General features: G+C 46.1%; 3 protein-coding genes across 4 annotated transcripts in view; all 3 read right to left on the bottom strand.

The window, feature by feature from the left end:
- CHIA (chitinase acidic) overlaps positions 1-8,332 on the bottom strand; it is a 53,201-nt gene extending 44,869 nt beyond the window's left edge. Inside the window, 6 exon segments of the mRNA XM_063105809.1 lie at positions 5,310-5,434; positions 6,037-6,220; positions 6,689-6,754; positions 7,970-8,033; positions 8,036-8,170; positions 8,266-8,332. Of these exon segments, the coding sequence (XP_062961879.1) occupies positions 5,310-5,434; positions 6,037-6,220; positions 6,689-6,754; positions 7,970-8,033; positions 8,036-8,170; positions 8,266-8,332 (641 nt within the window).
- Positions 1,496-3,847, bottom strand: LOC134383266 (potassium voltage-gated channel subfamily A member 10-like). Its single transcript, XM_063104154.1, has 3 exons — positions 3,562-3,847; positions 2,733-2,848; positions 1,496-2,650 (listed from the first exon to the last, which is right to left on the bottom strand). Exons 1-3 carry the CDS (start codon positions 3,845-3,847, stop codon positions 1,496-1,498), a joined length of 1,557 nt encoding a protein of 518 aa, XP_062960224.1.
- Positions 8,333-14,924: 6,592 nt separating the features above from the next.
- CHI3L2 (chitinase 3 like 2) lies at positions 14,925-27,090 on the bottom strand. Of its 2 annotated transcripts, XM_063104338.1 has the most exons (10): positions 27,051-27,090; positions 25,276-25,305; positions 24,514-24,715; positions 24,154-24,210; positions 20,987-21,137; positions 20,326-20,450; positions 19,930-20,059; positions 18,525-18,707; positions 15,843-15,959; positions 14,925-15,062 (listed from the first exon to the last, which is right to left on the bottom strand). In XM_063104338.1, exons 1-10 carry the CDS (start codon positions 27,088-27,090, stop codon positions 14,925-14,927), a joined length of 1,173 nt encoding a protein of 390 aa, XP_062960408.1. The 2 variants fall into 2 exon arrangements, with proteins under 2 accessions (XP_062960408.1, XP_062960409.1); XM_063104339.1 differs by lacking the exon at positions 25,276-25,305.

Genomic DNA, 27,090 nt, shown 5'->3' with positions numbered 1-27,090 from the left:
CACACACACACAGACACACACACACAGACACACACACACACACACACACACACACACACACCCTATTGGTTCTGTTTCTCTGGAGAACCCTGACTAATACAGCCAGGATTGTGTGTTGTGGAGTAGAGCTGTGCAGAGACCCATGGCCCAGGGGCACTGTTCTGGTGTTGACTTACCTTTGGAGTGTGGCCAGGGGTTGGGTATAGGGTCCCAGGAAGGCACAGGACCTCCTTACTTGAGGGGGTGGATGAGGATGGACAGAATGGAGGCTTCCTTCCCTGTTCTTTGGGGAATCCCAATTCCACTCCCCTGTCCTAGGACCTTGGTGGGTTGAGCAGGCTCCTCTCTCAGGAGGGTAGTTCCTCAGGTCAGCCTGCCACAACCGTTGACCCTGGGTGAGCCTGGCCTCTGGGCATACACTTCAGGCCCTGCTCTTCCCTCCCCAGCTGCCCCACGGGCTACTGGCCAATTCCTCCATGGGAACTGAACTCTGAGGCAGGTGGACATGTCTGTTTTCCTGGAGCAGGCCTCTGGGATCCCCACATTCAAGATCCCTAGTCTTCTTGTAAATCCATGGAGATAGGCAGGGTAAAAAGCATCTAAGAATGTTTCTTGTCCACTGTCCCAGGAAGGGGCTAAGGAGCAAGCAGACAGGCAGGCACTGCCTCTCAGGCTGTGCTGAGATCCTGCGCCCCCAGGGAAGAGTGTCCCTGCCCAGAGGTTGGCTAACTGGATCCTCTGAAAGACAGACCCCACAGACTCCTCTCACCCTTCCCCCAATTCCAACACACCCTCTTCATTTAGTGAAAAGAGCACTAGGGTCATAGGCAGGAGATTTGACAGCATTGACTGTGTCACTGTTTCTGGGTGACCTTAGGTAAGTTGCTCTCTCCTGGTTTGTTCACTTGCAGTGTGGGAATAATAATCAAATCCGCTTTACCGGTTATTTTGAGATGAAATGAGTTATCTCATGCATTATTGTAGGTAAAAGTGCTTTGGAAAATTTATGCAACGCTACGCACGTAGTAATACATTATTATCACCACTATACAACTCTGAGCTCTATTCATTGCTCACAGCAGCTCCTGGCTTTTTAATATGCTTCCTCTTACGAACACCAAAACTAGTGCTTTAAAATCTTTAATGTGCAAGTAAATCATCTGGTATCTTGCTAAAATGCAGATTCTGATTCAGTAGGTCTGGGGTAGGTCTGGATTCTGCATTTTCATGCCCTCAGGTGATGCCGATACCTGTGGTCTGGGGACCTGAACTCCTCCTGCACAGGAAAGGAGAATGAAATCTTCCTATGGTTAGTTGAGAAGAAACGTCTTAGAAAGTGCAGCAGCAGTGTGGGTTTATTAAAACAGCTTGCAGTCAAAGATGGCCTGTTGGTCACAAAAGGTAAATTTTGGTTTTTGGAAAGACAGAGAGTGAGAGGACAGGGAGGGAAGGAGAGAGGGAGAAACACACAGGGACCCAAGAAGCCTTGGACCGATCACTTGCTGGACTTCTCCGTGGAACAGCCGCCACTGGTCTCACTAAGAGAGTCTGTGCTGCCCATTCTTGAGCCCGCGCTGTTGATGATGAGGATTCTTTCGATTTCTCCTGGGAAGTTTTGCTTCTCCTCATTCTTGGTCTCCCGGTGGTAGAAGTAGTTGAAGTTGGAGATGATGACAGGCACAGGGAGGGCAATGGTGAGGACCCCCGCGATGGCACACAGAGTGCCCACAATCTTCCCCCCGGGGGTGGTTGGGCACATGTCACCATAGCCTACAGTTGTCATGGTGACCACCGCCCACCAGAAGCCATCAGGAATGCTAGAGAAATGGGACTCTGGCTCGTCCACCTCAGCAAAGTAGACCGCGCTGGAGAAGAGAATGACGCCGATGAAGAGGAAGAAGATGAGCAGCCCCAACTCCCGCATGGACGCCTTCAGCATCTGCCCCAGGACCTGCAGCCCCTTGGAGTGGCGGGAGAGCTTGAAGATGCGGAAGACCCTCACCAGCCGGATGGTCCTCAGGATGGCCAGGGACGTGTTCTGCTGGGCGCTCGGCTCTGTGTCCTGGACCAGCTCTGTGATGAGAGTTGCGAAGTAGGGGGTGATGGAAATGATGTCGATGATGTTCATGATGTTCCTGAAGAAGTCGGCCTTGCTGGGGCAGACCACGAACCGGAGCACCAGTTCCAGGGTGAACCACACGATGCAGGTGGACTCCACCACGAAGAAAGGGTCGGTGAACATGGTGTGGGAGAGCACGGTCTTGCTCGTGTTGAGGCTGGGGTCCCTGACCACCTTCAGCTCCCTATCCTCCCGGAACTCTGGCAGTGTCTCCAGGCAGAAGATTGTGATGGAGATGACCACAACCAACACTGAGACCACGGCCACACCACGGGCAGCACTGGAGCTCTCAGGGTCCTCAAAGAGGAGCCAGAACTGCCGGTGGAAGTCACTGGTGGGGAGCAGTGTTTCAGGGTCTTTGATGAAGCCTTCGTCCTCCCGGAACTGGTCCATAGCCTCGTTACCCAGCTCATAAAAGGAAATCTCGTCAGCAAAGACATCGATAGGGACATTGACCGGGCGCCGGATTTTTCCACCAGATTGGTAATAATATAGGATTCCATCAAAACTGGGCCGGTTCCTTAGGTGTCTCTTGAGGTTGCAATTCAAAAACTCCGGTAGAGTAGGTTCTCTACCTCTCCAAGACACGCAGAAGGAAGGGTGTGAAAGTCACCTTGAGGGTGAAGCTCCTGGGGTTGTCATAACCAATCCACTGGTTCCCCTTGTAGGCATAGGGCACCTCCTGAGGGGCGTTCCACACCTGGGTGGCTCCATTCAGGAAGGAGCAGACTGGGGCAGATGCAGGAGGAGCAGTCACAACTCAGATGGGCCCTGCTCTACTCGGCCACTTCTCCCTCCTCTTCTGTCCTGGGATACACTCCCCACTCTATTCCCCTTTACTGGAAATAAGAACACCTGGTTCCAGTTTCACCCAGCTCCTTTCCCTGCTTTCCTGCCCTGTGGGACAGCAGAACACATCAGATGAAAAGATGAGACATGAATGCCAGTCCTGTGCCTGCCAATAATCACCTGTGCAACAATTGATGAGGCAGCTTCTTTGTGCCTTGTGCCCCAGATTCTCTTTGAAATAAATCTGCCTGTCCTTCTTATTTGAAGACTTTGATTTCAGAAGAGTTAACAAGGGGATAATGGAGCATAATGGTTAAGGTTTGAGAGCTGGACAACTGAAATTTGAATCCTAGCTCTACTACTTACTAGTTCTGTGAGCTTAAGCAAATTACTTGAGTTCTCTGTGCCTCAGTGACTTCTGGTGTAACATGGGGAGAACGTTGTTAACTTATTGTTTGTTGTGTTAAGTGAGATGTATAAAAATCACTTAGAACAGAGCCTGGCTCTCCATTTATACTCAGTAAGTGTCAGCTACTACTAGAATTAAAGGTGCATATTTATTTTAAATGTTAAAATTTAAGATATTTTATTAATCATTCACTCTTCCCTTCTCTCCTTATCACATACACTCTGTGCAGTCAACAACAGGGTACCCCGTGTTAAAAATAAGAATGTAGATTCATTCTCCATGGATGTATCTTCAAACTTTGAAACAAAGAAGAGTGGGTCTCCCTGGTCCCCTGGGCTTTCTAAAAATATTACCTCAAAGTAGGTGAGAGTCCCAGCCTCCTGAATATAGGGCCCAGCAGTCCCAGGGCCAGAGGTCGGAGCATCCAGGCTGTGGTTGTCAGGGTTAGTGAGAATGAAGGTGCAGGCATAGGCCCCAAAGTCCACCATCAGCTTCTTATCAGGGGCATGTTGGCTCTTCCAGTACTTCATTGCATAATTCTGGAGGCAAGGTGAAGAAGATACCATTAGGACACAGTTGAGTGTGCTCCCAGAGGCCATGGAACAGCTTAGATTTTCTGCCTAATACCACAGTGTCTCCAGATACAGCATCTGGTCAAGCTCCACCCACAATCCAACCTAACCTAGTAGAAAGAAAAAAGCACCCTTCCTTCTAGAATTGGGTGTTAGAGGTATCCATGGTGAAGAGGTCCATCACTTAGGCAGCAGGGTCCAGTGTCAACTACAGATGAAATGTTCTGTCACCCTCCCCCCCCCCCCCCCCGCATACTGGATTTGGCATTTGGGACATGACTGGAGCTCAGCCATGCATCCACCTGTCTTCCCAACTGACTTAATATGGGGCTTATAACTGTTTGAGCGTGGGATATCCACCTGGGAGACTGTCCAGTGTCAATTTTGAAATTCTTGGTTGAAATCTCCACTGAAATCACATCTAGTCTGTTTACCCAGCTAGTGACCATTAAGCAGACTCATTATTACAGCCACCTAAGCCACTCAAGTTAGAAAGACAAACCTCATGGGATGGGACAAAGAAGAAATAGTGGGAGCAGATAGAACATGAAATGTACTCCCAGCATAAATGGAAACGGTATTTTAAAAAATTCTCCAATTTACGGGATTATCCCAAACCAGTATTCTATTTCATTTTTTGTGAAAGATAAATGGATACAATTGGTCATGGAACAGGGAAGTAGGTAACATGAGTGGTCCATCAAGCTTCCTTGGCCTCCCTTCCAGTCCCAGGCCAGGGATCCCATGACATGCTTTGAAGATATCTGTTAGGACTGGCCTGCTGAATCCACTTCCTAACCCAACACATTGAAGTATTTGTAGTCTCCCTTGTCATTGGGTGGTGCAAACAGGGGACTGTCCTCTCCTGTGAAGCTCTCCCCGGAGCCCTTAGGTCATAGGTCATCACATTGATGAGGTCCATGTACTTTAGGTGGTGGGGATAGGGCACAAGAGGACAGGAATGACCCAAGGGAAATCATCTCTCTATCCCACATCCCCTAAAGCTCTTAGTCCCTACCAATTGTGCTGTTTGTAATTATGCCATAAGGATTCTCTTATGCATTATTATTCTTTATTCCATTCTTCTTGACCTTTATCTCAAGAGCACCTGGTATATAGAAGGCACTCCAAACATAATCAATATCCTGTACTCAGAACTTCAGGACTTGTAGAAGCTTGAAACTCAAGTAACCTTCTCCAAATAGTCTTTTACTATGGAGAACCTTGGAAATAGATTTAGAAACAAGTTCATTGTTATGCTGGCTACCCATGCCTCTTTCTTAGGCATTGAGATTATTTTATTCCTTCGAGATATAGCCCTGTCTATTCAGGGTAACTGAGCATTGGTCATTGGTATGTGGGAAAGATCTTGGGGTCACTTAACTCTGAACCGGAGCTCCTGGGCATGGAGTCTACTTATTTAGACATCTCAGGAATCTGGTAGGTAGTCTCAGTGGTACTTTCGCCAGCCAACACAGCAGTAGAAATCAGCAAACTGGGCTTGTTGCTCTGGGTGGTCTCTTGCTCAAAAGCCTTATACACTTCCTGTGAAACAGAGGACACTGGACTCAGGCTGGGGGGACCAGTGAGCATGTAACGAGGTCGCAGTTCTCATGAAGGAAACTGAAGTGCTCAGTTGAGAGTCTTCCGGTCCAAAAGCTGTTGTTAGTCTCTGGGCACAAGAGTGAGTTGTCTCCCAAAAACTTGGAAATGAGGAGAATTTGGTCATCTTCTGAGAAGCAAGCTTTAAAATGAACAAATAATGTCTAGAGCAGAAAAATAGAAAAGAAGAAAAGTTATATTAAGGAGAAAAAAATGGCTCCCAGCCCTACAAACTGTACGTGATTGAATTGAATAATCAGAAAAATCAGTCATGGAAGAAAAGGAAATAAGAGTATTAAATCAAGCACTGGTGCTCAAAGTTACATTCCTAACGATAAATCTGTCAACATTCATGATGCTGTCTCGCACCAGCCTCTATAACTCAGCCAATGTGAGTTTTCCTCAAAAGAGAGATCTGGTTTTGTGCTAGAGAAAGCAGGATTTGAAGCACACAGGCTGGAGTGTGTTCAGCCTCTCCTAGAACCCCTCTGCAGATAGAGGCCTTATTCCGGCCCACCGTGTGCCCGATACTGTGTTATCTAGACACAGCAAGGGTGAGTCATCTTCAACAGGACAGTGAAGAGCTGCTGGGTGTCTGCTGGGCTGCCGTGGTTGCTGGGATTCTCCCAATCTATGTCCACCGCATCAAAGTTGTACTTCTTCAGAAACCATGAGGCCAACTGGAGGCAGGTCTGATGGTCCTCAGCAGTGGTCACCATGTCTGAGAAGCTGGAGTTAACATTATGATCTTAGTGGCAGTGACAGCCTCTGACATGGACTCTCTCAAGGGCAGCATTCTCCCATGGAGCACTTCAGGGGGACATAGGAGGAAACAGTAGTGGCCTGAGCTCCTGGATACTGTCTTGTCTCTTAGCCTCCTGACTATTTGCCTGGACACACATTCGGTTATTCAGTCATTCATTCAACGTTGCTGGGGTATAGTGGTGAATAAAATAGTTTCTGCCCTGGAGGAGCTCATACAGAGAAAGGTATAGATAAGTAAACAGGCAATTAAAATACAGTTTGGTAAGAGCTATGACAGAGGAAGAATAGACTTCAGGGAGAGTTGGTCAGAAAAGAGTCCTGGGATGTCTAACCTGAGGTCTGAGTACCCAGGGCCTCCCACTTTGGAGAAACTCAGAGCCCTTGGTGTTTGGAAGAAGCTGAATAATCTGGAAGTGACTCAACCATGAATACAAGGTTTTACCCCTAGGTTCCACATTCCAGTCACCAACAGAGAGCAGGGTTTTCAGCTCCGTGTTACTAGAGATAGAAAAACACCAATGTAGAGAAATTCCACTGCAAGGAGATGGCATCTGCTGGTCAGTCCTTCCACTCTCACATCCCACATCAAGCCTTGTGCTGGGAGCAGAGCTCTCTGGGGGAACAAGGTGCCCTCTTGCTGGGGGTACCTCCAGGGCACAGTATAAATACTCATTGGACAAGTTCTTGCTCCCTACTCTGCGAGTGGGCGGATGGATCCTGGTACAGCAGGGAGCTTCGAGAGAAGAAAAGACAGGGCATCCTGGGGAGGACGGGGGAGCTGAAAAGCAGCTCCTTAGCACAGCAGTAGGGGGGCTGAAGCTACTGGGATACACTAGGCCAACAAGCTGAAAGTCTGAGTCTCCTAAAGGAAAGAGCAAGGAATGGGGCAGTGGGAGGGTCTACTATTTACTGAGTGTCCACTAAATGCCACGCAATTTACATGCATTGTTCCTGTAACCCTTACAATCCCACAAGGCAGGGACTGCTAATCTCAATTCACCTTTAAGTGATATTCAGAGAGATTAAACTCAGCCAGCTGGTAAGGTGGCAGCACCAGGATTCAAAACTAACTCCTTTATACCATGGTGTCTCCCAGCAGGACCCCAGATCCTGGCAACAGGACCATAAAACCTACCCACTGGATTCCCAACAGAATGAAAGTGTCAACCTATATGATAAGTTGATCTGGTATTCCTGGGTTCTGGGTTCTATTCCTGGGCTAGAGAAAGCTTTTAACCTCCCCTTGACAAACTTTCCTTAACTTTAAAATGGTTTTAATATGCCTACTTCATAATGTTTATGGTGAGAGTACATAAAATAATAAATGAAAAGCACTTAGATAATGCCTAGCATGTAGTAGTCACCCAATAAATATGCTAAGCATTTAACTGGCACAAGAACCACTTTAGGTTAAATTGGTAGCTAATTTCACAGGTTGGCATGGGGCCACACTGCAACATGGCAAGCTTCAAGGGACACTGATCATAGTGAATCCCTTGTGGATGGCACCTCCAGGGACACATAGGATATAACGCTGAGGATCTGGTTAGAAAATAATCCAGAAAAACGACAGTAGCAACCCGCCTCTCCTGGAAGAATGACTATGGGCAGCACTCAAAGGCTAAGATTCTGGTGCCAGTGTCTCTTGGGGGAAATTCTGAAAGGCTCACATGAAAAGCTCCCACCCAGCACAGAGCCCAACCCAGAACTCACTAGTTCTTAAGGCCATTGATGCTGGCAGAGAGGGCCTCATCATCCCACTTGATGGTTGTGATCTGTTGTTGGCCATGCCAGAGAAGGCATAGATGATGTGCGTGCAGAGGCAAGGGTCCGCATTCTCGGGCATGGAGTGGGCAGTTCCAGGGTGGTACTGGATCCAGCTGGTAAAGTAACAGACAATTTTGGTTGCTGTACCTGAAATGGCAGGGCAATAAAAGGTTGGGCCCTGCCCTGACTAATGTCCCTCCCCAGGGTACTCTGGTACCCCCACCCTCACGTGGGGTACTTACCCAGCTGCAGCCAGAGGGCTAGCACTAAAGAAGAAAAGAGACCTTGGTCAGAGGGTGCCAGAGTCATCCTTTCCCTTGCTGGGAAGGAGCAGGCCTGGGGCAGCACTGGTCGTAAGTGGAGAAGGGGGCCTGGGCCCTGCCCCCTCTGCTCTATAAGTCCTTTCCCAACATAGGCTCCCAACAAAAGCATAGACTGATGCTTTTGGAGGAGATGGCTATTGTAGGTATTTATTTAGCTACCTGGAAGCTCAGATGATGGTGGACAGCTCAGGAACCAGGAGGATTTGTTGCTATTCTTTCAACAAATCCTTATTAAGTACTGGGTGCTGGAGATAAAAAGAAAACTAGACAGGGTCCCTTCCTCAAAGAGTTCACAGCCTGGTGAGGAACTCAAACCTGTAAGCACATAGGTGCAATGCAAATGTGACAAGTGATAAAACCCAGATAAGAACTGAGTATTATGGAAAACAGAGGTCAGGGAAGACTTGCCAAGAGAGGTGACATTTGGACTGGGCATCCTGTTTCTCCCTCTAGGCTCCTCTTATTTTGTGCATATCTCTATCACAGCACCCGTCACACTGAAAGATCATTGTTTGCTGGTCTACCCGTGAGATGTGAACTCCTTGAGGGCAGGGGCTCTGCTTACACTTCCAAGTAACCATGACACAGCATCCAAGTAACCATGACACAGCATAGTGCCCAGGACATAGCCAACTCTCTATCAATATGTGCCGAGTGAACAGACCTGAAGATAAGCCAGATTGGTGGGGCAGGGCATTGGAGGTGGAGAAGGGGTGGTTTCAGGTAGAGGGCCCTTCCACAGCAGTCTCTTCACACTCAGAACTAGAGTCAGCTTTTCCAGAACCAACTTCATTCTGCTTTTCAACTCAGATGATCCTTCTAAATTTTATTCCCTTCCAAGCCACTCAACCACACCCAGATGTGCTGCTGTGCCTGGCCCACCGGTCTTTCTCGTGGGCTCCTACCCACAGTTTGGTCATCCTTTCTGAGTAACAAGTTAGTCCTGGGGGAGCTGCATGAACTCCTTAAGACTTTTCTGCCTACCTCCCAACCTCCTCACACCTGCTCCCAGAGTACTACATTCAGAACATCCGCCTCATTCATGTTTTCTGCTAATTGGTCCTGGTATTTGATGAAGTGCATGTGTTGAGCTCCTGCTCTGTGGCTGGCACTGAGAAGGAACCACAGAACATTGGAAAGGGAAGGGCTGGCCCGCATCTTCTATCATGTTACATGGGTGGAGACGGGGAGAGGGTGGCATGGCTTCATCCCACTCCACCAGAGTTACACACTTTCCCTCCCGTATGAAGCCCTCAGGTGCTCAGTGGGCCTTTCCTTCCTTCCCCACTATGTTATGAACCCCAGGAGGCTGCGAGAGAGGAAAGAGACAATGCAGACCTGGAGCACAGGAGTAGGGGAGGGCACAGAGAGTGAATGGAGGAGAAAAAGCAGGTGCTCTGAAAGCTCAGCTCGCTCGCCTGGGAAATACTACCAGCAGTTTGCCCATTTGGATGGGGAGTCCTAGATGTGAGTTCCAGTCTGAATGGGCACTTAACAGCTTTTTATAGTGAGCATTGCCGGCCCTCCACCCTATACCTGGCTCTCTCCTGTAGGCAAGTTGATAGATCAGGAAGAAAGGGGTAGGGGTAGCACATGGCTCCCCTTCACCCTCTGAATCTTATCTGTGTTTTCTCTCTTGGGTAATCAATGCAAGGACACAATGGAGATTCTTTGAGAACAGCTTTAAAAGGCAGTTGGCTGAAGATACATTTAAGAGAATGGCATATCTGGCACACGTAGGAGGCTGACCTAGGGTCCAAGATCATTACAGGTCAGAGTAGGCCCCACATGTCATAAGAGACCAGCTGGATCCTAAGGGAGGAGTACAGACAAAGGAAGTCAGGCAACCATTTGACTGGGCTATATCCTTGGGGCACAAGGGTGGGCAGCTCCTGCCCAGACCACACTCCTTGATTCTATTGTAGCAATAGATGTTGGGTAGTGGCCTACGAGTTTGTGAGTTTTCATCAGGTTTGGAGTAAGAAAGCATCATTTTCCAAGGTTACTTCTCTTTATTTGAAGATTGTCTAGTTTACAGAGAACAGAGGAAATTGACCTGGGACAGACATTTCTAATTAGGCTTTGACTCAAAAAGGAGAAGCTGCAAGTCCTGGGACAAAGTCCCAGGGAACCAAATACATCAGAGAAAAGACAGCTGCAAAAACGCTCCTGGATTGAGGCTCTGAGAATCACAATATTTTAGGACTTGCCTTCCTTCACTCCATCCCCAGCCTTACTACTCATACAGAAAGGGATTCCACCTACAGGAAGCCCACCAAGATGCCACATCATAGGTTTCCAGGCCATGTCTGAGGGTCTCTCAGCCCCAGAAGACAATGAGAGGAGCAAACGTGTGGCCCATTCCCCTCCAAGGCAGGCTTGCCTTTACCCTTGGCATTGACACCAGCCCCACGGCATCTATGCAGCCTGACTAAAACCCCATCTAAGAGAAGGTGGTGGTGCTGGCTGCATTCCAAGCACATGTGAGATATCTCCTACTTAGAGGTCTACCAGGTAAGTTTTCAAGATTTTCTGAAAGATGTTGATTACGTCCTTGGACATTTCAATCCCAGACCCATTTAGAGGCAGTTTGGATTCACAGAGAACACAAGAATGGATCCTAGAGGCTTCAGTACAAGGATGTGGTCATGCAGGGCTGATGGTACTCCCAGTGCTGTCACCCATAATCCTCCCCCATTCTTCCCAGGCTTCTGATTCAGCCTAGCGTTTGCCTGAACCCTAGAAGACTGCCAAAAACAGGAGGCACTGACTAACTAGCATCGGACCAGTATCGAACATAATAGTAGCTAACATTCATTCAGTACTTACAATGTGTCAGGTGCTTTACATGTATTAATTTATTTAAACCAAACTACTCCTTGAGGCAGATGCTATTATTATCATCTTTTTCATGAATTAGGAAAACTGAGGCACAAGGAAACTACACAAACTGCCAAAGCTCACACTGAGAAGTAGCAGAGCTGTGATCTGAGCAGAGACGTCCTGCCTCTGGGGGCGGGGTTCGTATGACCTTCTGACTCTCACCCACCCCTGTGCAACTCTAAGATGTGTTTCCTCTTTGGCATAAGACTCTTAGTCTTCAAAGATCTCCTCAGAGGGGTTGTCTGGGGAAAAAAAGAGGAAAAACAAAAACAAAAACAAAAAAAGGCTGACCAGGGTCCCACCCCAACCCCAGTCAAAGGAGAAGCCCTGATCCTAATCTTCTCCAGGATGTTTGCAAAGTAAATGGTTTTCTCCTCACAGCAGAGGACTCAAGAGGGTTCCACAGAGCTCAGGGCTTGAAGCCCAAGATACAGAACTTTAATGGGATCTTAGGCTCCATGCAAGATCAAGGTTAACGTGTCGGGCAGCTAGCTGTTCGTAGCCCGTCTTGTGCTCATTACAACAGCAGGATGATGGAAGTGTTAAATTAAATTTGGCCTGAGGATGTCTCTATACTTTGAGTTCCTGTGTAAGAAACTGCAACCTAACTTAATATGTAAACAAGCGGAAGCCTAGTTTAGCAGTATATATTTTTTTTGTAACAGCTAGTTGGATATCAGGCAATCACAAGCAGCCAACTCATCAGATCATGTCCAAATATGGCAAATTCCTAGCTGTAACTAGTCAAGCTACGCCTGTACTTTACTTCCCTGTTCTGTCTGTAAATACTCACTGCCCACATTGCAGAGCAGAACTCTCTGAACCTCTCCTGGTTCTAAGTGCTGCCTGATTTATGAATTGTTCTTTGCTCAGATAAACTCTGTCAAATTTATTGGTCTAAAGTTTTTCTTTTAATGAAAGCGACAACAAACAAGTAATGTTTGTTATGTGTCAGGCACTGGTGCAAATGCTTTGTAAATATTAACCATCATGTCACTGAGAGTAAGTGCCCTTGTCCCCATTTTATAAATGTGAAAACTGGGGCACAGACAAAGTCTTGCCCAAGGTCACATAGCCAGTAGGTTACTGACAAAGCCAGTGTGCACCCAAGAGATCTGACTCCAGACTGTGTTCTTAATTATTCTGCTCTTCTGCTTCTCTAGAACTTGATTACCAGAGAAAGCAAAGGACTGACCCAGAGCTAGAAAGTCAGAGAGGTGCTCCAAGAAATGTCTACCTTGTAGAAAGAAGATCTGAGCACTGGAAAAGCATTTAGGGAAACTTGGAGACTAATTTTCCCTACTGTGCATCAGTGTGTGCCATCCCCATTCTTTGGTATGCATGTCCGTTGTTCTCTCAGTCATAGGGGATATTCAAAGCAATTGTGAAACAAGTCTCCTAGTATTCCCACCTGTATTCCCCATCAGATCATGTAGCCACCTCTAATCTCCTCCTCCACAGAAATTTTGGTGCTGCCATGTTCTGAGATTCAATCTAGTTGCCACCACTCATCAGACAGATGTCCTTACACTCCTCGAGCTCCAGTTAGCTCATCTGAAAACTGGGCTAATTACCATCTACTTCATAAGCCATGAGGATTAAATATGTGCATGAAAGTGTTGTTCGAAGGTCAGGATAAAAATCATTTTTCTAGCAGGAAAAGATTGGAAGAGAAATGGGAGAACGGGAGAAAACAGTACATCCTAAAATTAAGGTGTCTGACCTTAGTCCTGGGCAAGAGGGGTCCCTGCTACGGGCATCATGCTTTAGAGAAAGTGTCGGCAAACTTTTCCATAAAGGACCAGGTAGTCGATATTGTAGGCCTTACAGGCTATACTCTTTCTGTTACAATTTTTCAACTCTGCCATTGTAGATAGAAAGTGGATACAAACAATATGGAAAGAAATTGGGCATGGCTGTGTTCCAATAAAATTTTATTTACAAAAATAAGCAATGGGCTGTGTTTGACCCATGGGCCATAAACTGCTTTCCCTGCTTTAGAGGGTCCCACTCTGGTCCTCTCCCAGCTGCACCCCTACTCATGAGGTGAGGAGACTGTAGGGCTAGGGACACACCCACCTGGAGCTCATCCCTCCTCTTTCAAACCACCATCCGGATACCCAGGATTCCTGCCCCCATAGCCCTAATAGCCTGTGCCCACTTTCAGGGCCTGCACAGGCCTTCTCCCTGGGTCCATCAACATTGAGGTGGGCAACAATGCTGCTGTGCACATACCCGGCCAACAGGCTCTTGTGTGTATGTTGGGGGGTAAGGGTGGGGTGTAAACGAAGCTTGGATACAAAGTTTGGATGCAAAGCCTGAGATGTCCACAAGTATGACATGAGGCCCCTGCTCAGTGAGACAGAGCTGAATGTAGCAAGGGAAGGGGGTTGCCCATGGACTGGGAGCCGAGGGCAGCCGCTGCCATATTCTGGTGGGGAATTCCGAGGAGTCTGAGAATTCCAAACTCAAACCTGATCTTCTAGGTTGTTGTGAAGTCATATTTGTTAATGTAGGATCATACGTCATATTTTAATAGTATGTTAGCTCTTTTTAATACCTAAACATGGGATATGCAGGCCTCCATTTGTACCCTAGCCCTGGGCCCCAAAGTTAGTAAGGGCAGGACAACTCTATACACAGGGTTGAGGACTGAAAAAATGAGTCCACACTGGCTGGAGTAAGATGATTTTTTTAATTGTGCCTCAGGGCAACAAGGCAACAGCTGCAGGAGAGCAAAGCCTGGCCCAATCCAAGGTCTGAGAGAAAGTCAGGGAGGGCCTGGAAGAGAAAGCCCTGGAGTCTGGGGAAACCCTGATCCTGGAGAGGGAGCAGGAAGCAGGCAGCAAGCTCACTTGCCAGCTCTGCTGCAAATTAAGCCTGGAAACAAAAGGGAGAGTATTTCAAAGTTCAACTCAGTAACCTGAGTTAAGCCATGGATGCTCAGAGATGGCCAGTCAGCCAGGAGTTTTCAAACCGTTCTGGACCCTTCCCCAGGAAAGCATGGCTGGTTCTCGTTAGTTGTCTGCAGTGAGCCCCAGACCCCTGCTCTGCCACACTCTGCCCTAGAGCCAATGGATCTCAGCATGGTTGGTTGGTCAGCACAGGCTCCACCTGCACGAGAGGATCTCCAATGCAATCAGGGAGTCTGGGGCCCAGGGATGGAGCAGCAGCAGAGCCACTGCCTTCAAGGTCACAGGTACGCTTGGGAAGGAGCATATCAATGACGACCATGGGATCTCCCAAATGTCTAGACTAAGTAAGATCAACTATAGGTGGGGGGAGGGTAATGACTAGGTAATGACTGAGATTGGATTTCTCATCAGTCCAGTGAGTTGAGAGCATAGGGTCAAATTTATTCTGATTCAGGAAATTAAAACATGCTGATGTTTTTGTAACCAAGAATTGGGGTGGGATCAATATTTATTCCCCTCATATGTGTAAACAAAGCCCTTAGCTCACACTGTGCTCAATAAATGGCAACTAAAATTACTATTTTTATTATTTTAAAAGTCTGGGAAGCCTACCAAAAGGACAGGCCCAGCCTAATCGATAAGAAAACATGCAAAAGATATAAAAGAGCATGAGAAAGGATCGGTCCAGATATGTGAACACAATCTCCTCCAGTCTCCTGTGCCCTGCTCTGCCCATCTCTCCACCCATTGCCAGGCCCAGCCCAGATTCTGTTACCTTCTTCACAGGGAGCCAAGGTTTCTCTTGACAGCTTGGACAAGAGGGTAGGGGCCCTGGCTGCACGATTTGCCAGTGAAGTCATCCATGTCAATAGACCAGATCGCAGCCCCTCCCAGGTTTAAAGTCTTTAGAAACTGAACCTGTGGGAGGCAGAAAGGGACATACAGAAATTATAGGAGGCCCTTAAGTGCCATGACTAAGTCAGGTTCAGATGAGGGCTTGAGCATAGAATGCAGCAGTAGACTTATTGGTTTTAAGGAATTAGAGAGTCCTTGAAGCAAGAGGTTTCTCAGGGACGGAAAGAGAGGACCACCAACATTTAGCTGCTCTCATTCTGGCTCACGGAGTCATCACACTCCAGGTCCAGCATTCTTGGAGGTTGTGAAAACTCTAAAGCATAGAAACTAGGGAGCCCTTAGCAAGACAAGTGCCCTGGGGTTATCAATTACACTTATGGCTCCTTCCTGCCCTAAGCCCTGAAGGCAAACAAATGTCTTACCAAGGTCTAAGAACTGGTAGGGTCAGAAATCTGGAGCCTCCTAGATAGGTAACCCTTGATAAAGACTGAAGGAGTTGTCCTGAGATAACCGACAAGGTGGATAACCATGTATATACAGATACCAATCTTTCCTTTATTCCCTCTCCCTCTCACTCCTCTTTTCTCTCCACTCCTCACTTCTCCACTTGTTCTCAGTTCTTCCTTGCATCCTTTCCAATTCTCCTGCCTGTACCACAGGTGCTCACAGGTGTGACTTAGAGTTACCACTAGATTTAGGCTACAGAGACCATTGGATCCCATCCTAGAGTCTGGGGCCCCAGAAGCATCTCTCTTTCAACAGAGTATTGAGGCATTTTTCCACATATAACAACTCCCCACCCAGAGGAGTATCCCTCTGTTCTAGACCATCTTGCCTACCTACCTTGGTCTCTATACTCTCAGTGTCGTCATAGCCCACCCACTGGTTCCCCTTGACTGCATAGGGAACCTGCTGATCCTGGAGCCTCGTGATCTTGGCTCCTTGCAGGAACTGGCAAATCTGTTGGAAGAAAGAAGAAGAGGGTCAGTAATAGGCTCTTCTTAAAACTTAATAAGGTAGACAGGACAGATGAGCCACTAGGGGCTTGAGGAAAATATCAGAATCTTTATCCTGTGGGGGGGCAGAAAAAAAAAAAAAAAAAAAAAAAAAAGAATCTTTATCCTGGGGATCAGACAATGAGAGAAATGACCTGACATCATACAGAATGGACAATCCAAGGTAAACCACTGAGAACTGTCTGTGCTAAGACCTTATCAGGAGGAGGCACGAGCAGCTGGAAGTCAGAAAGTGCTTGAGTTCCAGATCAGACTCCAGCACTGACCAATAAACCTTTCCATCTCTTCATTTTCAAAATGGAAATAATTATGTCTCCTACATACACCTACCTTACAATATTGTTGTTAGGATCAAATGAACTAATATATGTTTAAAATTTTGGAAAACAATAAAGTGCTTTACAAATGTGAAGTATTATGACGACCTCCACCATCAATCCCACCTAACGGCTTAAACCCACATCAATCCCATTACTTCCTCTGGTCCCCTCTTATTCCCAAAAAGTACTGTTTTGGGAGATATCTCCCCCTACCCATCATCAGCTACTTTCTCTTTCTGCTAGCATAAAAGCTACTAAAAAATATAAATCTTCAGTGAAAAAAAAAAATGGATTCCACCATCATATAGAAAATTCATTTTGGATTGCTTACTCTTTTTGGATGATCAACACTCTCTTTTATCTCAAAGAAGGCAGAAGACGAAAGTTGAATATTTAAGCAAAATCAGCTTGTCAATGTTTATTACCTAGGTGACAAAGTGAGCAAGCAACCTAAACTTTCCATGAGATGGAGGAGTTTTCAATATGGGTCCATATTAAAAACCTACCAGCAATTCTGAGCAGTGACCTCTCTTGTCCCTTATATTAAGAGCGTTGTTGTGCTGGCTGGTTAGCTCACTCAGTTGGAGCATGGTGCTGATAACACTAAGGTCAAAGGTTCAGATCCATACCATCCAGTTGCCAAAAAAAGAGTGTTGCTGCTATCAACCTACAACTATCCAAGAATGGGTCAGCTTCTATTCCCTCTCTGGTATGTCAGGGACCCTGAGATTCAATGAGGACTCTTGTGATAATCCTTGCCCCTTTCCCCTTGCCAACTGAACTGATGGTGCATCAATCATCCCCCGTGTGAGGGAGGGGGAAATTGAGCATTACACTGACCGGGTACCTCACTGGGTGCCAAGTCACTCAGCAAGGGCTTACAGCATGCCCACACCCATGATGAGAGGTCAGGCTAGGACTCCCAGTTGAGACCAGGATTTAGGATGATATTCTTTCTTCTACCTGATCAAACTCCAGTCCATCCTTCAAGGCCCAGCACAAATCTCTCCTCTTCTACGAATGTGAAGTATTGCGATAACCGTGATACTGGGCCTTGCCCAGTCACCCATCTCTGATCTCGTGACCCTCCACACCACTGACTGGCTACTTAATCACATCTTGTTTTACAAAACCTCTGTCATATTATTAAATATTATACTTATCTTGTCTTTAAACTCTCGTTTAACTAGTTATATTTGTATTCTACATACTTTCCACCTTGATGGCAAGCCCTTTGAGGCAAGGATGGAGAATTATTTATTTCTAGCTCCCACAGTGCCCAGTATTTGGGATATAGGAGTGTCTCAAGAGGTTCTATTGGCTGAATTATTGTTAGATTTCTAGTTTTCCATATGACTTTTTTTTTTTTAATTTCCCCAGATTGAGGAGCAGTGGGAAATGGTGGTCTAATCAGCTGAACAACTTTAGCTGTTATCCTTATGATCTACCAGACTTCTGGGCAGAATCTGACATGTTTGACCACTCCCTCCTTCTTGAAACACACATTTTTCTAAGCTCTTTGGTACAGAATCCTATGGGTTCTCCTTCCCCTCTTGTTGCTCCTTGTCAGTTTCCTTAATGGGCTCCTCTTGCTCTGCACATCCCTCAGATGCAGGAGTTCCTTGGGTTTTGTCTTGGACCCTATTCATTTTTCACTGTAGGCTTTAGCTTCAAATACCATCTTCATGCTGATGACCTTTGAATCTGCATCACAAACTGACCTCCTGAGATCCAAACCCATAAGCTCAACCACTCACTTGTTGTCTATATGTCTCACAAGCTCCTCAAACTCAGAATGTTCAAAACGGATCTGATGATCAGGACCAAGTCCCACTCCACTCCCTCTCCTGTCTTCCCTGTCTTGATTAATGGCATTGCCACCCACTTAGTTACCCAAGTCAAGAAACTTGGACAATCTCCCTTTTTCAACCTCCCATACCCTCCTCTACCCATCCCCATTCCAGGCTAGCTCCACCCCCTCTTCAGAGTTCAGCTTGTCTCATTTCCTCCAGGGAGCATCCCTGACCCCTTCCCAAGTCAGAGTTAGGAGCTGCTCTTATGTGTTCCAATAGCACTCTGTACTTCTCCCTCACAACACCCAGGATGTGTTACTTCATCATGGTCGATTGAAGCTGGAACCCCTATCCAGATGTGGAAGGCAGCTGAGGACACAGGGAGGCTCCAGGTACCTCGTAATAGGCTAGGAAGCCTGGAGACTCGGTGATGGGGCCAACAGCTCCAGGACCAGAAGCAGGGGCCCCCACGGCAGTTTCTGCAGAGGCCAGTGTGAAGGAGCGTCCATACATGGGGATACCCATGACCACCTTCTCTGCAGGCATTCCCTTACGTATCCAGTACCCCACAGCATATTCCTAGAAAGAGAAGATCGACTGAGGCCTGGGGTGTAGGTAAAGAAATGTGTCAGGCCTCTCTTAGCTTCCATTCCATCCCAAACTTCACAGAGGTGACTACTTGATTTCTTTTCTACATCCAAGTGTGGACAGTCCCACCAGGACCAGAGTGCTTGTTCTATTGCACTTAGCACTCTTCAGTGGTAAGAGACTCATTCAGTACTGTTAAGAAAATTGGACAGTGAGTCACAAATGAAATCAGGCAAGGGACCTAGAAAACATGAAATCAAGGTTATCATCATCTTGCTTTCCCCTTTGAGTCAATTGCCTATGGAATTTGCCTACACTAATTGTGCTTATGACAAAGGTGGTAGTCAGATTCCTCATCTACAAGGCCTCTCAATGACCTTGGACCCAAGAGGAAAGATTGGGAGTAAGAGGATACCTTTGGCCTTTCTGCCCTCCAGAATGAAATAAGGGGTTGGAGAAGATGAAGATATGTCTCGATATCCTTAAAGACAGACGACAGAGAGGAGGAATTGAAGGAGGCTGCTGTGACTTGGCCATGTGGAGTCCTAGAAAACCCCAAGCTAGAAATCAGAAGAGCTAGCTTTGGACTGACCAGTTTTGTAACTTTAAATGCAAAGGCCTGCAAGCAGGCCACCCAGACCACTTTTTTCCTCCCAAATTTTTAGGAATACACATCCATATACATGTACCAGAACAACAACAAGAAAATAAAAATTTTTTTTCTTGGATTTTCCATTTCCTGCCACTTTTCAGGACCTTCCCATCAGCATGACCTCAAGCAGTCAGGGACTCAGCTGGGCTTGTGTTTTGTCATCTGTGAAGTGGGAATAATGCTGCCTGCCCAGCCGACCTCAACAGGGTTGTTTTAAAGATCAAATTAAATAGGGAACATAGATGACACAGGAGGGTACAAGCTCTGTGCACCTGTATAGGTGTTGGGATGGAGAATCCAGAGCAGACTGGGATGGGTGACAGCCTAGGCCAGAGGCAGATCTCAGGGCCCTTCAACTACCAGGTCTTCCAACATTTTCCAGGTGGCATTTTATTGGTGTCTGGTCAAACGTTTCCTCTGTACTGACTAGCTTCCCAGGTTACCTGAATCTCTCTTGGGGGGCTCCTCCTCAGTCCAGGGCAGAAGCAACATGTGACATGATGGACTTTCCTCAGCACCCCCACAGCCAGCACTCCTCTGCGTTTCCTCTGTGTCACTCACCACGTTGTAGTAGGAGCTCGTCCCTCTGTCAAGCTGCCCCTTTCTCAGAGGGCTGTTGTGGCCAGTGACGAGGGGCTTTTCCCAAGACCCGTGGAAGTCAAAGGACAGGAGGTTGATAAAATCCAGTTCTCTAAAGTGCCAGAGCAAAGAAAGAAATCCTGTGATGAACAGCAGTAAAAACAATTGTACGTAATTGTCTTGGGTTTTGAAGGCTGTTAGAAGGGTTGAAATTCACTGTAAAGAAGTTGTTCCTGGCTGAATTATGCAGGCTTGAACAGTGACCTTCCCTCTGTTCCTCTCCTCATCCCTCAGGCATGCTGACATGTCCGACAGGCTGACGTGTGCATGGACCAGGCTGGAGGCAGAGGGACAGAGGAGATACCCCGAAGTACTCACTTTGCCAGTCTCTTGATCTGATAGCTGTTATCAATCATCTGTCTCCCTGCGGACACGCCTGCTGTCAAGAGAAGACTTTCTTGGGTAGATTTTACTAAGTTCTTCTGAAAGGCTTCTGCTAACTCCTATGAAAATCAAGGAAACATGGTGTTGGAGTCTCCCTCCAAGAATACAGTGCTAAGCTTCTTGCCTGGGATCTATGAAGTTTCTAGAACCATATCGATTGGCCCTTCCCTCCCATCTGCCATGGGGATGTCTCGTGCCTGTATCTGCACAGAAACTCTCCACATTAGGCAGGATGACCCCAGTCTCACTGTACCCAGGAAAGAACTATCTGGGTTTCCTCCTGATAGATTATCTGATCTACCTGATAGATCTTCTATGCAGCTACTTCAGTACCCAGGAAATTCTTTGGCCCCGCACTCGTACATGGCTGTTGCTTTGTTTTGGTCGTGTTAATTGTGTAAGGAGGCTCCGTTGTTTGATGTTGTCCCTGCCTTAAACTAGTAACAACATTTTAGGCTTTTCCCCCATCAGTGGGGGCTTCTCAAAGGCAGGGGCTGTGTCTTTTGACCAGACCCAGTCCCTTCCTTTTTCTCTCCCACGTGGCCCTGGATTCTGCGCATTGAAGGCACTGAGTGCACCATTGCGTCTGGCTTACATGAATCAGAATAGCAAAATGAGTGTTGTCCTTCTGATCTGGGTAGATCCAGCTTACATCCAGTCCATCAAAGTTATGGGTCCTCAGAAACAGGATTACGGAGTTAATGAATTCCAAGCGTGATGAAGAAGAATCAACCATGGGGTGGAAACTGAGAGAGGCAATAAAAGTATTTGCTGAAAAGAACATACAATGCCCACAGTGCAACAAGTTTCTCATAGAAATCTTGAAATAGTCTTCCCTCCCCAGTATTCACCTACTATTTGTCTACCCCAACCCTTGCTCCTTATGGAACAGATGAGGGGAAAAAGGATTGTGAGGCCAGAAAATTGGTCAGGTCAGGAAAAGGAACATTGGGGTCTCTGCAGACCTTCCTGCAGGGTAATGGAGCTGCCTTTGACAAAGACTCTCCTTGACCAAAGTTTAGTCGGGCTCCTCTGAGCCCCCTTCTCAACTAGGCCTTAACCTTGGGCTTCTGTGTCTATCTATGCAAAGTCCAGTTTTAGCAAGAATCCTGCTAACTCATTTTAGTGAGAATCCTCTACTCTTGGTATATGATCACCCTCCAAATCTTATTGAATTCCTTACCGCCCCTCACCATGTCCCAAGTGATATCTGATCGCGCTGGCCTGCCTTTAGCAATAATCCTGTTGATTCAGATTAGCAACAATCCCCCTTGCCCTAATATTTCCTCTTAGTAATTTTCCATCCACTGATTCCCCCAACCTGCTCTTTAGCTGTAAATCCCCACTTGCTTTTGTTTTATTCAGAATTGAACCCAGTACTGTACGGAGGTCTCTTTTCCCCTATTGCAATAGTTCCTAAATAAAAATCTGCTTTTGCTGCTTTAAAGTGTCCAGCTTTGTGTCCAGTGTAGTGGGCTTAGGAAATCCTAAGGGGTAGGAGATCTGGGTTCAAGTCCCAGGTCAGAGTCCTTTCTGGTGGCCACTTTGTCATTAATCAGCTCTCTTGGTTCTGGTCTGGCCATCATTAAATTGTGATTGAGGTTGCTAATCCTGCTTTATGTGCCTCAACGTGATAACATTTAGGAAAACTCCATAAAAACAGAGACTTCATGTTCCTCAAACAAGCAACGCAGTCACAAATAGGCAACTCAGATCTCCTCACCCTCAGGACTTCTGATGAAAAGCAGGGAGACTCAGAAAGCAGCAGCTCTTCGGGGGCTTTCATTTAAACTAGAATTTTTCAGCCATGAAGTTGATTCTCAGCTGTTCAAACTGAGGGCACCACTAGCATTTAAAATCCAAAACTGTAGATGGGATATTGGTATTTTCCTGTAGACATATGCTTTAAGTGGGGTCACTTCCCACCGTTCACGACACCTCCCAACCCAAGGCACATAAATTAATGTTGTTTCGGTCAATATTAAATAGGTATTTTGGTTCCTGCATGTACAAGGATACTCCAAAAGGTTCAGGGGAAGGTTCATATTATCTTTCAATTCCATTTTTCCACAGACTTTTTGAAGTATCCTTGTATCTCAGCTGCACAGTGGAGGATTTAGCAAGAAACTGGCCCACTATCAAAAACCATAGTAGAAATCAGTTTCTAGTTTTTCTCTTGCATTTCAAAGTGCTTACAATGATTAGACAGCCATTGCACCTGAGCCTCTGGGCAGACACCTGCAATTTTAAGAAAGATGCCCATTCAATAGAAATGTACAAATTTGCTCCTTAGAAGCAAGTCTCTGCATTACACATATTTAAGTATTCTGCACAGCACCTGGCACAAAGCCTGATATTCCCCTCATAATAATAATAATAATAATACAACAATGGTTATTACAACCATTGAGCCCTTACTGCATTCTGGCATTACGCTAAACAGTTTGCCTGCATTACCTGCCCTCACTACATCGTCCTGAGGTATATTCTGTTATTATTCTCATCGTATAGCTTTTAAAAAACAAACAAACAGACAAAAATAAAACAAAATGAAGCAGCTGAGGCTTAAAGACTTTAAAGAACTTGCCTGAAAGCACACAGCTTGCATACCACTTGCGTATGTCTAAAGGGAAATCCACACCAAATGTGTCTATCTCCAAAGCCTTACTTAAAACCACTAAAGTGGTACACAGTTGGCACTCGATAACCTATTTATTGAATGAATAAATTCATGCATGCATGCAAGAATGAATGAATGAAGACATTTTTAATTTAATCTGATCTTAAGTAAGTATTCGAAAGGAGAGAGAATTTGAGAATTAGAAGAATAGTTCTCATGGAAACCCATTCATAGTTGAAGGGTATTCATGGTGGGGTTAACTCATAACTAAATGAGCTAGGCTGATCTTCCTTTTCTCTGTATGCAGAAACGTACAAAGGTCTTCTAACATCTACTTCTCTCTGCCTACTCCAGCTGTAACTGAGTACCGAGGAGCTGCACAAGTAAGTTGTAGTTTCACTTCCGTGAAAACTGAAAGACTCTTCTGGCTGGACTTCTAAAAATGTTAGCACTTTAAAAAATTAAAGCAGAACAAATACAAAATTAGAATACCTGTAGTTGAAGACTGAAAAAATGTATCATCTTATGTATTTGTATTTATTTAGCTCTTGATGTAAATGAGACATCATTTTCACGTGAATAGAAAACATAACTTATAATGTATGCTTTGTGTTAACAGTTACTTTGTTTTCAAGCAAAGCAGACCTGATTTTCTCCTCTACTGCTCTGCTTGTTCTTAGGCCATTTGGCTGCACAGCTTTGACCCAGAATATTGCAGTCCACTGACTGCTGTGGGCCAAGGCCGGGCTTTTAAGTGGAAATAACCCATTCAAACTACCCCATGGTGTAAAGTTAAATCCTTAATTGATTAAAAAAAAAATTCACTTCCTTACTAAAATCATCTCCTCATATTCCATAAGGTGAAAAACATTCATGCAAATAATTAAGAGTCTACTGAATATTGCTCATGGTCCAGCTTCTCTCAGGCCTTAAGTGTCTGGGCTTGTGTTAAGATCCTGCAGAGTTCCTTCTAAGACACCAGAAAACCTAGTGCTGTGCCTCTTGTGACAAAACTCAGATCAGTTTTGCCACCTAGGCAAGGGAAGACCCCCTCGATGCCTAGTTTATCTCATGAAGAGGAAAAGTAGTGACGATTAGAAATCAAATGGTATAATGAATGAAAAATAGAGACATGGTCTTACCCTTTGGAACCAAACAGGTACCCTCCAATGGACAGGAGAATTTTCAGTTTTGGATTCCTGGAGTAGAAAAACAAGCTGATTATTTCTTTTCTGGCTGCCAGGGAAATCTTTGCTTAAAAGGTAGAGTTCCTGATATGAAGAATATGGACAAACAGGGCCTGGCTGCTTAGCAACTAAGTTCAGTGAAGGGATGAGGCACTGGGGAGAAGAACAATTAGGATCAGAATTATACCCAAAGAAATACATATGAACAAACGAATGAATGAATGAATGAATGAGATAGTAGATCTTCAGCCTAGATCGGGACTAACTTCCCTCCCCCAGAACCCACTCAGAATGCTCCCACCGCCATCCACTGACTTGGTTTTGAGATTGTTGATGGTCTGGTAAAGCATCATGTCATTCTTGTCCTTGATGACGACCCTGTTGTTACTGATGCTGGCGAACGAGTAGATGAGATGAGAGCATAGAAAGGGGTCAATATTCTCAGGGGTGAATTTTCCTGGTTCATGCCGTTCCTGTGACCAGTTGGTGAAGTAGCAAACCAGTTTGTAGGCACATCCTGAGGTAGAGTGAAGAGAGGCAATGGGACCCCAGTACTGTTGCCTTAGGGTCCAGACAGCCATGGTTTCTCCCCAAGATCACCACTGCAGCCATTGCTCATTCAGCCATAGCCTCTGAGGCTCATTCAGCCTGGGCCCTTAGTGCTGGCTCTGGAATACCCAGACCCCAGCTGAGAAATACATCCAGAGACAGAGATAGCATCAGTGTGTAAATCACCCCCAGAGCACTGAGATTCAATGTGTGTGGACAAATGGATGAAACAGAGATGATACATAAGTTGTGTATGTGTATGTACACACACACACACACACACACACACACACACACACACACATTGAAATTAGGTACAAGGGAGACAGAGAGAGAGAGAGAGAGACTCAAAGAGATAGAACCAAAACCATGGATGCACAAAGAGATATACACAACAAAGTCTCCGTCATAAATATGTTAGTGGCAAAACCTGAGAGTAATCAAAAGAAAAAGCATGTAGTAGAGATAGAAACTGAGCGTTAGAAATGTAAGGACCCAACCCAGGAGACCCAGGCAGTGAGTACTTACCTCCCTGGAGAAGCAGCAAGACCACTAAACCTGTAATAGATGGGCGGTAAGAGAAATCTGTTGAGCCAAGCCTGGTTCATCTGTCCCAGATGACGGCAGTGAGTATGAGGACGTGCCAACATACAACATAAAGCAACACTTCCTCTGGGCTCTCCAGCCACAGCTGATGGGTTCTCTTTACAGGGCCTTGAAGTCCTTAGCCCTTGAGTGCACTGGGGTCCTTATATCCCTAGGCAGAAATATTTTCCAAACTGGGAATTCATTTGCTCATTCATGTATCCAACAGAGTTTTATTGCATCACCTGCTCTGTGCCAAGCATTGCCCAGGATACCAGGGAAACTGAAGTAGAATTAATGCCTTTCCTGTACTCAGGGAGCTCAGAGTTTGGACTAGAGTTGAATATAGTAGGATGATCATATAGTTTATTAACCAACAGGACCCTTTGGAGAATAAAAAGGATTACTATATCCTATGATGAAAGCGTGGACCAGAACTGTCCTGGGCAATTTGAGATGAATGATCACCCTGTGTATCAGCAAGTGACTCTTAAAACAAGGCCAGGTGAATTGAGAGGCATGAGCTGCCTCTGGTGGTACTCTGCGTACATGCTTAAGGTCATGCCCTGCCTCTCCTCCATAGGACACCTCCCCTGGGGGGACTGGTGAGAACAATCTGTCCTTAATTAATCCTCCTAAAGGAAAGGAAAGAGCAGGACCCTGGGTCCTAGAAACCTCACCCAATGGGCAAGACCCCTCAAACTGTGGTCCCCAGCCTGGGGACATTGTCCAGACTTAGCCTCACTAGTACGCTTGAGGGTCTGAAAATGGAGAAAAATGCAGTTAAAAAGGAGAAAAAACTTTGGACAACACAGCTGCTGGAGCTGGTGGCTGCAGAGCTCAGGGCTGGGAAACAAGGTTTCTCTTTTACAGATTTGCAACAAGGTTTCTCTTTTATAGATTTGCATTCTTTTTAGGCAAGGACAGGGTAGGCAAGAAGCTGGCTCTCCATGCACTCACTAAGTGGTCAGAAAATTTCTGATCGCCACATCTACTGTCAGGTCAGCCTCCAGGCCCTTTTCCAAAGTGCTGCCTCCCTACAGAGGGCCCAGGGCTAAGAACTTCACCAGGGAACTAAAAAGGCTCTTGCCAAGTGGGCCACTCATGGCTTAAGAGTATAAGTCAAAGTGCAAGAGGAATGAACAGATCCAATGACACGGCTTCTTTCCTCTATCAGACATATCCCTTCTCCTTTTAAATGTCCATTATTCACCCATAGCTTTATTTATTTAGTCTCACCCCTGCCCTCATCCAAATTCCCAGCCACCATGAAAGCCAGAGTTTGGGATCAAAATTTTAGAGCTGAAAGAGGGAATTTAGAAAACATTTAATCCAACAAACCATTCTGCAGATGAGAAATGTAGAGCTCTCCAACAGTTCTAAAATACACCCAAAGCACAGCCCACAAAAGGTGTGCCTCCCAATAGAATGCCCCATCCATTGAAAGACTAAGAAATCCTGGCCCATTTCCTGTCTTCAGCTCCAGTTCTCCTGTGGATGAGAGGCACCTCTGTGCAAACTGAGAACATCCTGACAGTCCAAAGGACTCTGGCCATTACTGCTTTCTTGTCCATTTAGGAAAGATCAGATTAGTTTGATATTCTTTGATACTGAGGTGAACAGAGAGACAGAAGTCCCAGGAAAGAAGCAAGATCGCTTCTTCCACAGGGCTTCCCTTCTCACCAACTTTCCTGCTGAATTATCAGCCCCATGCTCACCTGCCCAGAGACACTTCTGGTCCATGGTGGTTGTTCCCAT

This window comes from Cynocephalus volans, chromosome 8, assembly GCF_027409185.1.
Source record: "Cynocephalus volans isolate mCynVol1 chromosome 8, mCynVol1.pri, whole genome shotgun sequence".
Lineage (NCBI taxonomy): Eukaryota > Metazoa > Chordata > Mammalia > Dermoptera > Cynocephalidae > Cynocephalus > Cynocephalus volans.
The sequence above is the reverse complement of the archived record's forward strand: the minus strand, read 5'-3'. Positions and strand labels throughout refer to the sequence as shown.